The 15,290-nt window shown below is 50.6% G+C and overlaps 1 protein-coding gene across 2 annotated transcripts; it reads right to left on the bottom strand.

The window, feature by feature from the left end:
* Window positions 1-410: 410 nt before the first annotated feature.
* Window positions 411-15,067, bottom strand: CXCR5 (C-X-C motif chemokine receptor 5). Of its 2 annotated transcripts, none has more exons than XM_066246203.1 (2): window positions 14,936-15,067; window positions 411-4,534 (listed from the first exon to the last, which is right to left on the bottom strand). In XM_066246203.1, exons 1-2 carry the CDS (start codon window positions 14,990-14,992, stop codon window positions 3,473-3,475), a joined length of 1,119 nt encoding a protein of 372 aa, XP_066102300.1. In that variant the 5' UTR covers window positions 14,993-15,067; the 3' UTR covers window positions 411-3,472. The 2 variants fall into 2 exon arrangements, with proteins under 2 accessions (XP_066102300.1, XP_066102311.1); XM_066246214.1 differs by having other exon boundaries at window positions 411-4,527; window positions 14,936-15,051.
* Between the last annotated feature and the right edge of the window lie 223 nt (window positions 15,068-15,290).

Below are 15,290 nucleotides of genomic sequence, written 5' to 3'. Positions count from 1 at the left end.
CTGAAGTCACCTGGAGCCTCTGTTTTCTTTATGTCTCTGCACCCACCCTCCTTCAGCTGTGCTTTCCAAGCCCGGTGTAGAACCTTTCGGGAAGAGGAAGGGGAGGTGAACAGTCCCTTCTCCAGCCCTTTCCTTTCTGCCGCTATCTCTTCAGCCCTCTGTCTTCACTTCTCTTGGTTTTTCTGCTCCCACCTGGTTCTCCCGCCTCGTTTGCTCTCTGCTGAAGTGGCTGATCCCCATGACTCCCTTCCCTGCAGACTGCTGGCCAGGTGGGCAGGTGCCAGCTGTAGCTGTAAATAGCTGCGCTTTTGTGCCGGTTTGTGTGTGTGCTTTATTTTTGTGTTTTGATAGAAGTCACACAAGAAAGGGATAAGAGAAAACCTTCCTCTTTCCAGTGTTTGCCTGTTCCATTCCTCTGGACCCAGGGACATGCAGTCTGACAAACCTATCCACTGTTAAAAGCATCTGTGGGTCCATGAAGTTACCATTCTGGTCTCCTCCCAAAATGGCAAAATGACCTAGGTAGCCCACTCCACACTGAGACCAGACCACCCAGGCTTTTACCTGGCGAGTGGCAGCAGGGTGAAGACCCAGGCGGCGGCCTGTACTGAGGAGAAATTCAGGAGAACGTGTGTGCCTGCACTGTGGGCCCCACACAGGTGACACAGGCCCTTGGCTTCCCAGTGTGGATGTCTGGTGTCCGCTGCTGCTACATCTTATCCAGAAGTCCTTGGTCCCCCAGTCTGGGATGCAGGAAAGGAGAAGGGCAGGGGCTGTGCGGTCAGTCCCCTTGAGCCACAGAGGAATGACATGGTGGCCCAGGTGGTTCTGTGTCTGCTGCAATAACCCTGGGCCAGATAACCCCCAGGGCCCTGATTCTTCCAGAGGTTGCCACCTACTTCTGTCACCAAAGGAGGAAGGGTTTGGCCAAGTCAGTCTCTCTCCCACCAGCCTCCACTCACTGAGGATGGATTAGAGAAAGTGGACAGGGAGCAGGGGAGCATCCTGCTGACTTCTCTGCCTCCCTGCCTCCCACTCACTGGTACAGCCCCTCTGCCCAGGGTGCAGGGCTCTGCCTGCCCAGGCACAGTCACTGCCTCCCCCCTTAACCCCACAGGAGTTCCCCACCCACCTCTGGTGAGAGCTGAAGCCATACAAGACTGGGTGTCCACCCCCACACCCCCTCTGCCCCAGGAGTAAAATACTTCTCCTTTTCTTACTTCCTTTCCTGCCTTGTGAGGTGGCAGGGCAGTTCCCTGGCTGAGGCCTGTTGCTCTTAGAAAGGGCCAGGGGCCCTTTCTGGACGAGGTGTTTTCTGCCGTGGCCCTATCCTCGGCCTTCCTGACCTACAGGGCCTGGTCTGCACTGGCAGCTGTGATACAAAAGGAATCTGCCCTACTTCTGTCTGGTGCTGTCCTCACTCTATTGTCAGCCAGGCCACATGCTTCCTCTGGGGCAGGCTAAAGGCAGTCCTGCCTCCCCCAGCACTGCCCAGGGCCTGGGACCCAGGCCTGTGTGTCCAGGGGCCACTTGCTCTCCATCCAGCCAGGCAGTCTGCCTGCCCTGCCTCAGCCTGGGCCCTGGGCCCGTGAGCCCCACCCCCACCCCCACCCCTGACCCCTAACTCTCCAAACTGACTGTTTCCTGCCCAGAGGAGAGGGGTCAGACTGCAAAGGGCCCTGTGCTCTCATTCTCTTCTTCCACCTGTACCATCAGAGTAGCTTTTCAAGGTAACTCCACAGGCCAGCCTACTCCCCTCCATCTATGGCCATACCCCCAGCCATTTTGTACCATTATATAAATATATATATATAAATATAAATATATAAATACGATATGTGAAGACATCCTCTTGGTTTTTATTTTGAGACAATTTTTAGGCTTGTTCGGGGGTCTCTGTGCTGCCTGTACTGTATTGACCTGTTTTATAGGTGCCTTTTTATTAAAAAGAGAAAATTAAAAATCCAGTTTCTTGCCTTTTTTTGGCTTTCATGTCTGGCTCCTCCCAGCTTGCTGTTGGATGCTGGGAGAAGGGAGGATGATCCCAGAGCTCCCCAGCGTCCTGTGGTGAAAACACAGTGCCCTGGGCCATAGCTCTGACTGCCCTCATGAGGGCCTCCTAGGAACTTGGCTGATTAGCTTGAGTAGAAGTGGGCAACTCAGATGTGCCCTCAGCAAGTTCAGGGATTCCTGCTGTCCTGTTCCAGCTAGACCACAGGCTGGGGTGGAGGGAGGGCAAGCAGGTGGGCCGGTGGGTGAGCGTGTATAGAGCAACTTCCCCCGGTTCCATCTGAATAGTATCCTCTCAAGGGCAGGGCCCGCTTCCTGGGGCCTAGGGACTTCCCCTTCCTGGGCCTGCTTCTCACACTGTCCAGTCTAGGGCAAAGCTGCAGGTAGTTCTTGTTGAAGCCCAGAGAGCCTGTGCCCTGGGCTTGGCCTCCAGGCAGGGTGTGGGGCGGCTGTGTGAATTGTCTTCCAGGGCCCTCTTTCCTACTGTCTTTCCCCTCAGGGGGTCAACACATTGTTTCTGACTCTTAGCTAAATGCTTCCTCTGCTCTGGTAGGACCACTCTGCAGCTTGAGGAGTTTCTCTTGGCTGTGCAGCTTACTGAGAGGGGGCAGGGAGGAGCCAGTCTGTCTCCTCCATCGGGGCCCAGACCCACCTGGGCTCTGGACCCTGCCACCCCTGCCTGCGCTGGGAATTCTCCATCCTGGGCAGAGGAGATGGCTGGTTTTGGTTTATACCTGTTCCTCCTTGTGGCGGGGGAAGGAGAATCTTTTCCTTCCCTGGTAGGACTCCTTTTTGCTGGCCCAGCCTTAGTTCTCTAGGAAACTGGCTGGTCTCTGAGGGTGCATGGAGTCTGCCCTTGGTCTGCAGACCTCCCAGGGCCCAGTGACATGGAGCTGGCCCAGAACCATTTTGGTCAGAGCCAAGGACAGCTACCTGGTCTGAGTCAGTTTGAGCTTCCTGCTTGGTCAATGTGTTGCAGGGCTGATGGCCTAGCTAGCTGAATCTGTATGCTGGAGACTGAGACGTGAAGACCACACTCTGGTGGCAGTTGGTTTTCCTCAGCCTTAGCCTTCATCCATCCCCTGGTGCTCAGCATCTAGCTTCTTTTAGCAGGTGGGGCGGAGGGAAAGCTGGGTAGCTGTGGGGGTCAGTGACCTGTAAGATGATGGAGTGCATGCTGGGAGGGTAATGATTTTCCATATTGCCAAAGACAGAAGTAAATTTGTTTCTCGAGTTTTGGATGGTTAAGATGAGAGAGGGAGTATAGGGTCCTTCCTGGCTTCCAGCCCAGCCCCAGGGTTGGGAGGAGAGCTCGCAGGGATGTCCTGGGAAGAAGCATTAACTCATCTAGCTGCCCCACATAAGGACACTGGCTAAGGTAAGCTCATAGGATCCCAGCTCCTGTTGGAAGGGTTCCAGCACCAGTGCATCCCCAAAAAAAGAAATAAAGAGGGGTTGGGACCTAGAAGGTGGTGAGGGAGGTGGCATTCTCTGACTCAGAGAGACTGCTCTTGCGCCAACTAGGGAAGAACTGGCAGAGTGAAGCGGGTCCAGCACAGCCCAGCTTGGTCAGAATCCGTGACAGGTCACTACGGAACTTTACTCCAGCAAACGTGTAGAGCATGGGGTTCAGGCAGCAGTGGGCCAGACCTACGAATTCGCTTATGGCGATGGCCATCGAGAGGAAGCTATTCAGCTCACAGCTATTGGCCACAGCCTTCAGCCTTGCCAGGGTGTCCAGGAAAATGACGATGTGGTAGGGTGACCAACAGAGAAAGAAGACACTCGTCACCAGGATGGCCACCCTGACTGCCTTCTGCCGCTGCGGGCGCCGCTGGGCCTGGCACAGCCTATGCACCACCCCTGCATAGCACCAGCCCATCACTAGCAGTGGCAGCAGAAATCCTCCAAAATGGTAAAGGAAGCGGGAGGTGAACCAGGCACTGGTTTCAGCTTGGTTCTCTTGGGAAAAGGTGCAGCGTGGCAGAGAGTCATTGTAATGGGGTTGGCTGACCTTCGCGAAGAGCATCTCTGGCAAGGCAAAGAAGAAGCCTGCCAGCCAGATGGTTGCACAGGTGATGTGGATGGAGAGGAGGCGGCGGTGGCGGTAGGCATGGACAGCGTGAACGATGGCCAAGTAGCGGTCCACAGCGATGCACGCCAGGAGTAGGCTGCTGCAGTAGAAGTTGATCTTGTGCAGAGCAATCACAGTTTTGCAGAGGACAGTGCCCAGGACCCAGCCCGCAGAGCCCTCGGCCACAGCAAAGGGCAGGATGAAGACGAGCAGGAGGTCTGCCACCGCCAGGTGGAACAGGAAGGTCTCTGTGGAGCTACGCGTCTGCCGGTGCCGCTCCAGGATCACCAACACCAGGATGTTGCCCATCATACCCAGGAGAAAGATGAGGCCATACGCCATGGGCATGAACACGGCCTTGAAGGAGGTCAGGACGGGCCCCTCAACTGTGGAGCAGATGTGATTTTCCACTGGGGAGGTCTCCGTGCTGTCACTGTAGTTACCTAATTCCTTGTAGTGCAAGGGCAAGGAAACAGGAGGGCAGAGAACTGAGGACCCATCTTTCCTCTTGGGGAGGAACCTGGCTCCCTTGTACACTTCTCCTATCTCTCAGCTAACTGCTTTTGTCCCCGAGCTTCCGATAGGTCCACTGACCAAATCCCAATTTCCCTTTGAGTGTCCTTGCACAAATCACTTTGCCTTTTCCAACTTCAGTTTGCATCTGTTAAAGGGACTAAGTGCTCACAGGGTAGAAATGAAGCTGAAAGGAGATATATGGTGTGGACATGGTCCACAAACTTTAAAGGGCTGTGCACCTGTAGGTTATCCTGTACTTGTGTGTCCCAAGGGGCTGGAATCAGGACTTCAGTTTGGGAATGGCTCTAGTTGGGACAAGGAGCCATCTGTTTCAATTCTTAAAACTTAGGATCTCACCAACGGAAGGGTGCTGATGTGGCCTGTTGGCTTCTTCTTGATTTGTCCCCCTTCCTGTCTGTCTACATTATAACTGAAACTGTAGTAATAGCTTCCCATTTCTTTTTTTTTTTTAAGAGTACTTTATTTTTTTACTTTTTTTACAGAGACAGAGCGAGAGTCAGAGAGAGGGATAGATATGGACAGACAGACAGGAACGCAGAGAGATGAGAAGCATCAATTATCAGATTTTTGTTGTGGAACTTTAGTTGTTCATTGATTGCTTTCTCATATGTGCCTTGACCGGGGGGCTACAGCAGACTGAGTAATCCCTTGCTCAAGCCAGCAACCTTGGGTTTAAGATGGTGAGCTTTGCTCAAACCAGATGAGCCTGCGCTCAAGCTGGTGACCTCGGGGTCTTGAACCTGGGTCCTCTGCATCCCAGTCCAATGCTCTATCCACTGCGCCACCGCCTGGTCAGGCATCATTTCAATTCACCTGCACAGCGGGCTCAGGTATGTAATATTCCTGTTTGACCAATGTGTCTCACTAAAGACCAGGTCTGTTTGAACCCAGTTGAGCCAACCCTCCCCCACACTGGGCAGCAGTGCCTGGGTTTCCTATCACTAGCAAGCTCCCTGCTCTGCTCTCTTTTCTGCTGACAGCAAGGGAGCTTCAGAGCAGAAGGAAGTGAGGAAGACCAGGAACAGCAGGAGGGAGGGAGGAAGCCTGTTCCAAGTGAAGGGGATATGCCCACTCTCTCCGGAAGCTCCCTCTTCCCCAGCCTCCTCCACCCCTCCCTCCCTAGCCCCTCCCCCCCCACCACCACTCAGGTTGTTTACTCAGCTAACCGCAAAGGAAGAGGGGGGGGGAGTTGTGCCTGTTTTCATACCTTTCACTCACAGCTGTCCCTCTGCACCTGTTCTACCTCACTTCCCAGCTCTGCTCTTCCTACCTGTCTCCTAACCAGACCCCTCTTTCATGGCGTTTCAAAACCAATTATAACCAACTAATGTGGGTTAAAAAAGACAAGTTTACAATTACGGATCCCAGGGAGGGAGAGGACAGGAGAGGATACTCCACACCCTTACTGGTCTCATGCTGCCCTCTTTCTGGGAAAGTGAGGGTCCTGCACAAGAAGGGTGGTTGAATGGCACCTGGGGACCCAGTAGTGGGCCACACACTCCCTCTCAGTGGCTGGCAGACCCATCCCCCAATTTGGGCGTTTTCCTTCTGGTCCTTGGGGCAGATGGCTCTGGGAGAAAGGGTTGAGGGGATATATTAGTACAATGGCAAAGCCATCTGCCCACACCCCACCCCAGTGTCTCTCTGCTATCACTTCAGTCAAGCCCCTCCTCACCCCAATGCTTAGGACTACTGTCTCCCTAGGAGTCTTCATTCTTGCCCATCTCCCACACAGAGAACAGATGAGCTTCCCAACCCACAAATCCCCATCACACCAGTGTCCTGCTTAAAGTCCTTTACTGCTTCCTGGTTTACCTATAAATAGTGGGGTGTTTTTTCTTTTATCTTTATTTTTATTTTTTCAGTTTCACATTGAATAATAAAACCAATTTTAAGAAAAAAGACATGTCTGTGAGAAAGTGCATCAAGATTGGAGTAAGCCAAGTTCAGTGCATTCACACAACAGACTACAATGCAGCGCTCAAGAAGAAATGAGTATATCTATCTACATGTTCTCTTAGGGAAAGATGTTTTAAACCCATATTGCTAAATTTCAGAACCAGTTTATAGATATTCCTGCAGCATGATTCCATGGACTTCTTTTACAAGGGCTGGGGTGGGGAAGGGGAGGCAGACTCCAGCTTCCACTTCTTGTCTATAAACCAGAGTTCTCCACTCTTGTCTTATATGGTGATTTGCACATAAGGCTTTTGTTTAAGTGAATGATTCCACTTTCATTCAAAAACCCTGGATTTGCAGAGTGAGGTCTAACTGCCTCCAAAGGACCTTTATTTTTATTTACTTATTTTATTTTATTGATTTGAGAGAGAGAGGAATGAGGTACAGAGAGAGAAAGAGAAAGAGAAAGAGAGACAGGAACATGGATCTATTCTTGTATGTACCCTGACCGTGGATCGAACCAGCAACCTCTGCACTTCAAACCAACCGAGCTATCAGGTCAGGGCGCAAAGAACCTTTAAACCCTACAAGATATATGTTCCTCTGACTTTTTTTTTTTTTTTTTTTTGTGGCAGAGACAGAGTCAGAGAGACAGGAAGGGAGAAAGATAAGAAACATCAATTCTTCCTTGAGGTTCCTTAGGTGTTCATTGATTGCTTTCTCATTTGTGCCTTGACTGGGGGCTACAGCAGACCGAGTAACCCCTTGCTCGAGCCAGTGACCTTGGGCTCAAGCTGGTGAGCCTTGCTCAAACCAGATAAGCTCACACTCAAGCTGGCAAGCTGGGGTCTCGAACCTGGGTCCTCCAGGTCCCAGTCTAATACTCTATCCACTGTGCCACCGCCTGGTCAGGCTGTTCCTCTGACTTTTCAAACCTCATCTTGTACTTTATGGCTTTAGGCAGCCTATTTGTCAAACTCATCATTTTACTGGCTGCCCACCTCCAACACCCCAGCACATTCTGATCTCCAAAACTTTGCGCAAACTCTTCCTTTTGCTAAGCAGTTTTACCTAAAACTTCCTAATTTCCATGCTTCCTTCAAGGCCCCACTCAATCCCACCCTCCTCCATCCTTCCTTTTGGAATCACATCCTCTTTTCTTACAGTATGTGTACCTTTCTTACAGCACTCAGGGTTGGGGTGTCCATTTCCTCACTAGATGATGAGCTCTCGGAGGCAGCCTCCTGTATCTACCTTACAAAGCCACATGTTTTATACGTGAGGGACATGCAACAGACATGTCCTGAACTGCCCTGAGAACAGTTTCCCAGAGAAATCCCGGGGCCATTGTATCCTGGGACTTGGGCTAGTCTCTTTTTGTGCCTCACTGGACATCCAGACACTCCCTTTTACCCTTCTGCAGTTCCTACCTGCTCCCAATGCCCCTTCACAACCTAGAGCAGATCTTGAGTTCTGTCTGGATTGCGAGCTGTTTCCAATATTATAACTGAATGCAACCATTTGACTCATCCTGGAATTCAGCAGGAGTTAAAGGGGAAAACAGCAAGATGAGCAGTCTTCATGTAGAGCAAAGCAATTCAGAGGGAGGAAAGATGCAGTTTGGAGTAGTCAGTAGGGCTAGCCTCAGCCAGGCTGTCCCACTGTCCAGTGGAGGGCTTAGGCACAGCCAGCTTGTCTGGCCAGAAGGCCCTTTGTGAGAAACACTCAAGTCCTTATTCTCTAACGCGTTCAGATTGACTGGTTTGTTTCTCATTTAGTCAATACATTGGGTTATGTCCCTAGGGCCCCAGAGGCCCATTTCCCGAGAGACCATGTTTAGATGAGGATTGGGGATAGGGCAGGGGTCGGGAAACTTTTTGCCTGAGAGAGCCATGAATGCCACATATTTTAAAATGTAACTCCATGAGAGCCATACAATGACCCGTGTACATTACACATTATCCAATAAAAATTTGGTGTTGTCCTGGAGGACAGCTGTGATTGGCTACAGCCACCCACATCCATGAACATGAGCGGTAGGAAATGAATGGATTGTAATACATGAGAATGTTATATATATATATATATTAGAATGTTTTATATTTTTAATGTTATTATTATTTTTATTAAAGATTTGTCTGCGAGCCAGATGCAGCCATCAAAAGAGCCACATCTGGCTAGCAAGCCATAGGTTCTCGACCCCTGGGGTAGGAGATTGTTTCTTCCTCCTGGCCAAGAGGTATCTGTTTGGCAAAGTTCTCAGGGAGGCGAGTGGGGGATGGGAGAAAGCTGTTTTGAGGGGTGCTGGGAATTGGCAGTACATCTCACTCAACAAAAGGTATCAAACAGACATTTTGAGGGCTTAGGAGTGGCGGCAAGTGTTAAAGCCACTTCCCATACCCAGGGGGTCAGGCATCCCCATTCTTCCCCAAACCAAGCAAGGTTGGCTCTGGCCTAGCTGCAGGTGAAGAATCAGGAATCAGGAGTGGGATGTAGAAGGGTGACCCCTGAGACTCATGCCTGGAGGGAGCACAATGCTGGCAATCTGGCCCAGCAGTAACCAGTCTTCTCCTCTCTTATACTCTCAGGTGTGCATACACACACTCTGACAGCAGCGTGTACCCCGTACAGATACAGATGTGCCCAGGCCATGGTAGTGTAGGGTGTAGGCAGGTCCCGAGTAGACCACAACCTTACACACTGGCCAAGGACCCATATCTCAAAGAAGACAAGAAAAGATCATGAGTGGGATGAAGCTGAGTACAGAGCTGGGAATACGGGTAGAAATTTGCTGAGAGCAATGGGGATGTAGCAGGAAAGAAGCTAGTAGAACATTCTGTGTCCTGGTTTTTAGGTGCCAGGAGAAGGGAGGTTGGGGGATTACAAATGTTACTGTTCTTCTTCTTTTCCTTCCTGCTTCTGCTCCCCCTTTCTTTCTTTCCTTGGGAGCCACTGCAGGCCCCATCCAGGCCCCTCTCTATATAATTGAGTTCTCCAAGACCCATCTGACTCCAGATAATGAGGCTGCCTGCCTGTCCTGCACTGGCCGGCATGGGGGTGTCTAGGGCACTCCCCAGGGGTATGTCCCAGACCTGCTCCTCTCTTACACTCTCTGCCTTGCCTTGGGTGACATGGCTGAAGGATGCTTTAGGGTAATACGGAGTTCTCTGCCATCTAACCCTAGGAGCTCAAACTGACCAGATGGAATTGATAAGGGGAAATATAAAGAGCTAGACTCAGGTTTAAAGCTCCAACTGTCTGGGGACAAGTTAGGGCAAATCTGGCTTAACAGCAGTTTATGAGAAAAAGATCTGAGAGTTTGCCAACTGCCAGTTTAGGGTGAGTTAACTGGGTGAGGTGGCTGCCCAAAGTGCTACTGTTACCTTACTCTGGGTTAACAGAAGCCTGTAGGTGGGCATCTGATATGGATCCAGTTTGTGTGTTCTAGGCAAGGGCGACCAGTTCGCTGAGGGTTCTGCTATCCCCACCTTGGGAGGACGCTTTCAGGCACTAGGGTGTAGAGTGCAGTGAAGAGAAGACTGGAGTCCTGGAGAGTTGTCTTCTTCATGGACTGGCAGAAGCCCTCCACGGGCAAGAAGACAGCTGGGTGAACCAGGAGGAACGGGCCAAGGTGGGGGTTGGGGTGTTTCAGAGGAGAAAGAATAGTTTTAACAAGCAGAACTGTACGGCCACAGGTTGGGTTCTTTGGGAGGAATAGGAATGTTTGAGCCCTCCTACAAAGGAGACTGGGCCCTGCCCTCAAATGCCCTTTGCTCCCAGCTCCTAGATGTTTGGGTGCTGTGGCTGTCACACCCTGCCCAGGCCTGAGCTGGTTCTTAATGTGATCTTCATGTAGCTCAGCACCCAGGTGGGAAACAATTGCTTCTCTCACTTACCTGTCCTGCAGCCAACAAATGCCCCAATGAATGCCTGACTCTGCTTGTCAGCCTCAAGGAGGGGGACAGGGTTCCTGAGTGCACGGCTCAACCAGATGGAACCTTAGAACTCCAGGGACCTGAGGCATCTACACTCAGATGTAGATAATCACTCTGACCTTAGGGAGCACACATGGGCTCATCTTCTTTTATGTCCCTGACTGGATATTTCCAGCCAAGGGTTGGAAGCTGTGAATGGGGCCAGCCAAGGCATCTCTCTCCTTCTACCCTTTGGTGGCTTGAGGGGTTGGGTGTCTGGAGGAGTGAGCCTGGCTGAGGGTGAGGGTAGAGGTCTGTACCTTTTAACCCACTCTTCCTTTGGAAGACCACACTCCCAAAAGACCACCTGAGTCTCTGGATAGCCTTTTGTCAAGCTTCTCCTTTCCTTGCCTCCACCCTTAGGGCTGAGGCTGCCAGACTGCTTTTCTTTTCTTTTTTTCTTTTTTTTAAATTATCATCTTTTTATTTTTTAATTTTTTTATTTATTCATTTTTAGAGAGGACAGAGAGAGAGAGAGAGAGAGAGAAGGAGAGAGAGAGAGAGAGAAGGAGAGAGAGAGAGAGAGAAGGAGAGAGAGGAGAGAGAGAGAAGGAGGAGGAGCAGGAAGCATCAACTCCCATATGTGCCTTGACCAGGCAAGCCCAGGGTTTCAAACCGGCAACCTCAGCATTTCCAGGTCAATGCTTTATCCACTGCGCCACCACAGGTCAGGCCCAGACTGCTTTTCCATCTCTATCCAAGGCTTTTGGTTATTAGGAACATTGTACTACGTTGGGTGTGGTTCTGGGGGGAAAGGGCATTTGAGGGCAGGGCCCAGTCTCCTTTGTAGGAGGGCTTTATGCCTACCTCTGCACTGAGTCTTTAGGTTTAAAGGGGTCCCTCTTGGCACTCCAAATCATTTTGTCCTTTGGAGACAGAGTCACAACAGTCTAAGGGACAAGTAGATGTCTCCTAGGTATGCACAGCAATCTCTTGAAACTATTGCCTGGGTTAGTACTGATTTGAAATATTTTGTTCCATCATTCCTGAAAGAATAATCATTTTTGTGTCCTGATTCTCAGTGTAAAATCCATGGCCACTTTTTTTGCCATTGTGCCAGAGTGGACCAGCCTCAAGAAAGGCAAGTCCCTGATGGAGACTGTGGTCTGTGTGCGGAGCCCAGATTCACCTCAGCGCTGACCCCTCCCCAGCCTGGCCCTGGGTCTCTCCCTGATCTTTGACCCCTTCAATCACACCCAGTTGAGGCCTCCTCCACTGGGGTTCTCCTGGGACTTTTGACCTGGTTGGGGGGGGCACCCTCCCTACCCCCTAAGATAAAGTCCAGAAATGCCTGCACTGGTTTTGGTTCCTCTTCGTCATACCTTCTTGATGAAATGAGATTACATGCGGATGGGCTTTGCAGCCTCTGATGCTCTCATCAAACTGAAGTCATGGTCTATGGGGGACAATCACTGGGGAGGGGTCAGGGGGAGCCAAGCCTTGAAGATGAACCAGCTGCTCTGTAGCAGCTTCCCTTCCTCAATGGTATGCAGGTTGGGGCCGGAGATGCAGTTTATGACTGTATCCCCTGTAGGTGCCTCAGCTCTTGGTTCTGTAAAGAGGAGGCTCCATGTTCTCAGGTCAAGGTTCCTATGGACAGAGGCTTTTCAGTGTCTTCCTAAATGCCTTCCCAGCACAGTGGGTCCCTGGCATGCCCACCCCAGGGACCTGGCTCCTTATTTCTTTTTTTTTTTCTTCCTTTAATTTAAGCTGAAAACGGGGAGGCAGTCAGACAGACTCCCGCATGCGCCCGACTGGGATCCACCCGGCATGCCCACCAGGGGGTGATGCTCTGCCCATCTGGGGTGTCGCTCTGTTGCAACCAGAGCCATTCTAGCGCCTGAGGCAGAGGTCACAGAGTCATCCTCAGCGCCGGGGCCAAACCTGCTCCAATGGAGCCTTGGCTGCGGGAGGGGAAGAGAGAGACAGAGAGGGAGGAGAGGGGGAGGTGTGGAGAAGCAGATGGGCGCTTCTCCTGTGTGCCCTGGCTGGGAATCGAACCCGGGACTCCCGTACGCCAGGCCGATGCTCCACCACTGAGCCAACCGGCCAGGGCCTTATTTCTTATATTTAAACCACCTAATGTTTTTCTGTTTGGATCCTCCATTCATGGGAATTAGCAGCCCATCTTTAAAAAGTGAACATTTTAAGTAGCTAAATTTGATCTTAGATTTCAAGAGGAGAAAGAAAATACAGGTTGGTCGACAGTTGCCTTAGTACCAAGAGCCCCCAGTTCTTAAACCACCATTGGAGTATAGAAACCAGGGTCCTGAGAAAGGGAACCAATTTGCAGTCTGAACAAGGACAGGGAGGGTAATAGGAAACAAAAAGAATAGAAGCTAGAATAACTCATAGTGAAATGGTGAGCTAAGACCTTCAGTGAATCACAAATCAGTAAATACTTACTGAGAAGCTACTATGTGCAAGACTCTTCTACTGTGCCGCCCCAGGGTCTCTGTGCATGAGACACTGTCAGGGAGACTGTCAAAACTGCTCAAGGCCCTCCTGTGAATGAGTTGTGCTTCTGAGGGGCCCACAGATCCAGGGAGAGAGTGTAGAGGAGGTAAGTGAACGTGAAACTAGGCACTGGGTGCCGGCTAAAGAAGAGTTCCAGAGCCTGGATGGGCCGAGACTCCACTCGGGCTAGGCTCTGACTGAGAGGGTTCTGGCACACTGGGATACCTGGTCCAAGGCCACTTGTTTGAACATGAAGCAAGTCACATGAAGCTATCTCTCCCAGGGCTGCTGTAGGTTTTCTTTGATATAAGGAACATGCCCTGTTGTCTCCCTGCCCCCAGCCACCACCTGTCTCTAGTAGGTCACGCAGTGGAGTGAGACGTTCAGTTAGGAGAAACTCTTGAGGTTTCTCAGAAGCCAGGACTAGCCAGGTCTGGAGTAGGTTACTATGATATCCAACTGGGTCAGGGCTCGTGGTCAGCTTGAAGCTGTGGGCACAGGAAGACACCTAGTAACCTAATCAGGTGAGGCCAGGGGTCAGGACTGGGGGCCAGGGTGGCAGCACATTGCCTTTTCAGGGCAATAAGGGTTTAGTCTGGTATTGCCCAGTCTTTGTGATGAGACTCATGGCCAGCTACACTTAGAAGAGCCCTGTGCTTCAGGGTTGCTATCATGAAATTCTTAGTTATTTTTGAACAAGGGGTTCTGCATTTCATTTTTCACTGGGTCTGATTAGGCTGATGGTTCTGGCTCTACTTTTATCTGGGAAGCCAGATTTGAGGTAATTAGCCCTTCCCTCCACCTTCTTCTTCCCGTGTTCTACTTATATTTCCAAGCCTTAAGACCTGGGCAAGTGAGGGCCAGACTCTTCCAGGCAAGTCTGGAGCCACTGTTGATAGAGTTACAGTATAGATTCCAGCTAGGGGTGTTAGAGGATGAATTTAAGGTCAGGAGTGCTGGTGGCTTTAAGAGAAAGGGTTTGGATCCTTCATAATCCAGAGTGCAGCTCAGAGAGTGGCCCTTTCCCTAGAAGTGCCGTTGGCCATGGGGAAAAGGAAGGAAAGACCACAAAGAAGTTTCCAAAAGATCCTTAAAACAGTCCTCTGTTGCCTGCAAATAGGAGCTCTGAGGTCTCTGGTTGAGATACTCCCCACACACATCCTTTGGAAGCCCAGTGACATCTAAGCCAACTGAACCACTCTGCTTCATGGGAGAGACGGGTGGGGGCAGAGTGATGCTGGGACCATTATCTTAGCCCACCCAAGAATACCTTATCTCTAGAGATTCACGTCCTTTGAGGGAAGCCACAACATGTTCTAAGACATTTCTAAGATTAATACTGAGTTCTTTCACCAACGTGGCTCCCCCTACTCCCTGACTCTGGCCCATTGGGTCTGGCTTGCTGACCAACTGGTCTTATGTGCTAACTTCTTCAGTTTAGCACATAATCATTGTCTAAGAGCTATTGGTGAGTGATTTGTTTTTCTTGGTTAGACCATAAGCCAAATTGAAAGCTAAGACCAAGTCCCAAACTTTTCCATCTAAAACAGAATGTAGTACTTCCATGATATAATCATATAGCAAGAGATGAATAAATATACATTGATTGTTGATTAACATTGCCAGCTTCCTGAGATTAAGAAAACCTCCAAAGTTCTTTCCCATCTAGCCCCTTATGCCAGCCATACAAAATAAGGACAGAATGCAGAGAGAGGCAAAGTGACTTGTTCCAGGCCAGACATAGCAAGTCAGGGAGGATGCAAGACCTAAACCTGTACTTCCAACTCCCTCTAAAGGATGTCTATTTAAGGCTACAGCTCTGTTGATCTGCTTGGTCCATGGAAGGGGCCAATGGGCCTGTCTAGATTCTGTAGATCCAGAGTGGGAGGGGACTCCACAGCTATCCCCTCTTCCTTGGGTCCTGGGCACAAAATATTTAGAATTCCAAGTAGGGCCTGGGTGACCCTGAGCTGTCCCTACTCACCAGGTCCTCCAGGTTGTAGTTTGTGAAGTCCATGTCCAGGGTTAAGGGGTAGTTCATAGTTGTTGCTGTTTGGCACCGAACTGGTCACTCGTCATCTGCTGTTGAGAAACTTTTCGCCTGGTACCTATAGAGAGGTGGCAGCCGTCAGCTGCAAATTTAAGCAAATGAGCTGTGCGTTATCTCCTGGGGCTGCGTAGGACCCACTGCCTGCCTCACAACTCATCACTTTTTTTTTTCCACTGGGTCTTTTCTGTGTGTGTTTTTTTTTTTTTTAAAGAAAGAGGGAAAATCCCCATAGCCTCAGTGCTAGTCAAGCATTTCAGCTTCTTTCCTGGCAATAGATTTGTCATTTGGG

Source organism: Saccopteryx bilineata, chromosome 1, assembly GCF_036850765.1.
Source record: "Saccopteryx bilineata isolate mSacBil1 chromosome 1, mSacBil1_pri_phased_curated, whole genome shotgun sequence".
Lineage (NCBI taxonomy): Eukaryota > Metazoa > Chordata > Mammalia > Chiroptera > Emballonuridae > Saccopteryx > Saccopteryx bilineata.
Note: the sequence above shows the minus strand (reverse complement) of the source record. Positions and strands in the feature narration are given on the sequence as shown.

Coding starts and splice junctions, on each gene's coding strand:
- CXCR5 (XM_066246203.1), bottom strand. CDS start 14,992: ATGAACTACCCCTTAACCCTGGACATGGACTTCACAAACTACAACCTG. Junction 4,535..14,935: donor ACTACAACCTGGAGGACCTG/GTGAGTAGGGAC, acceptor TTGCACTACAAG/GAATTAGGTAACTACAGTGA.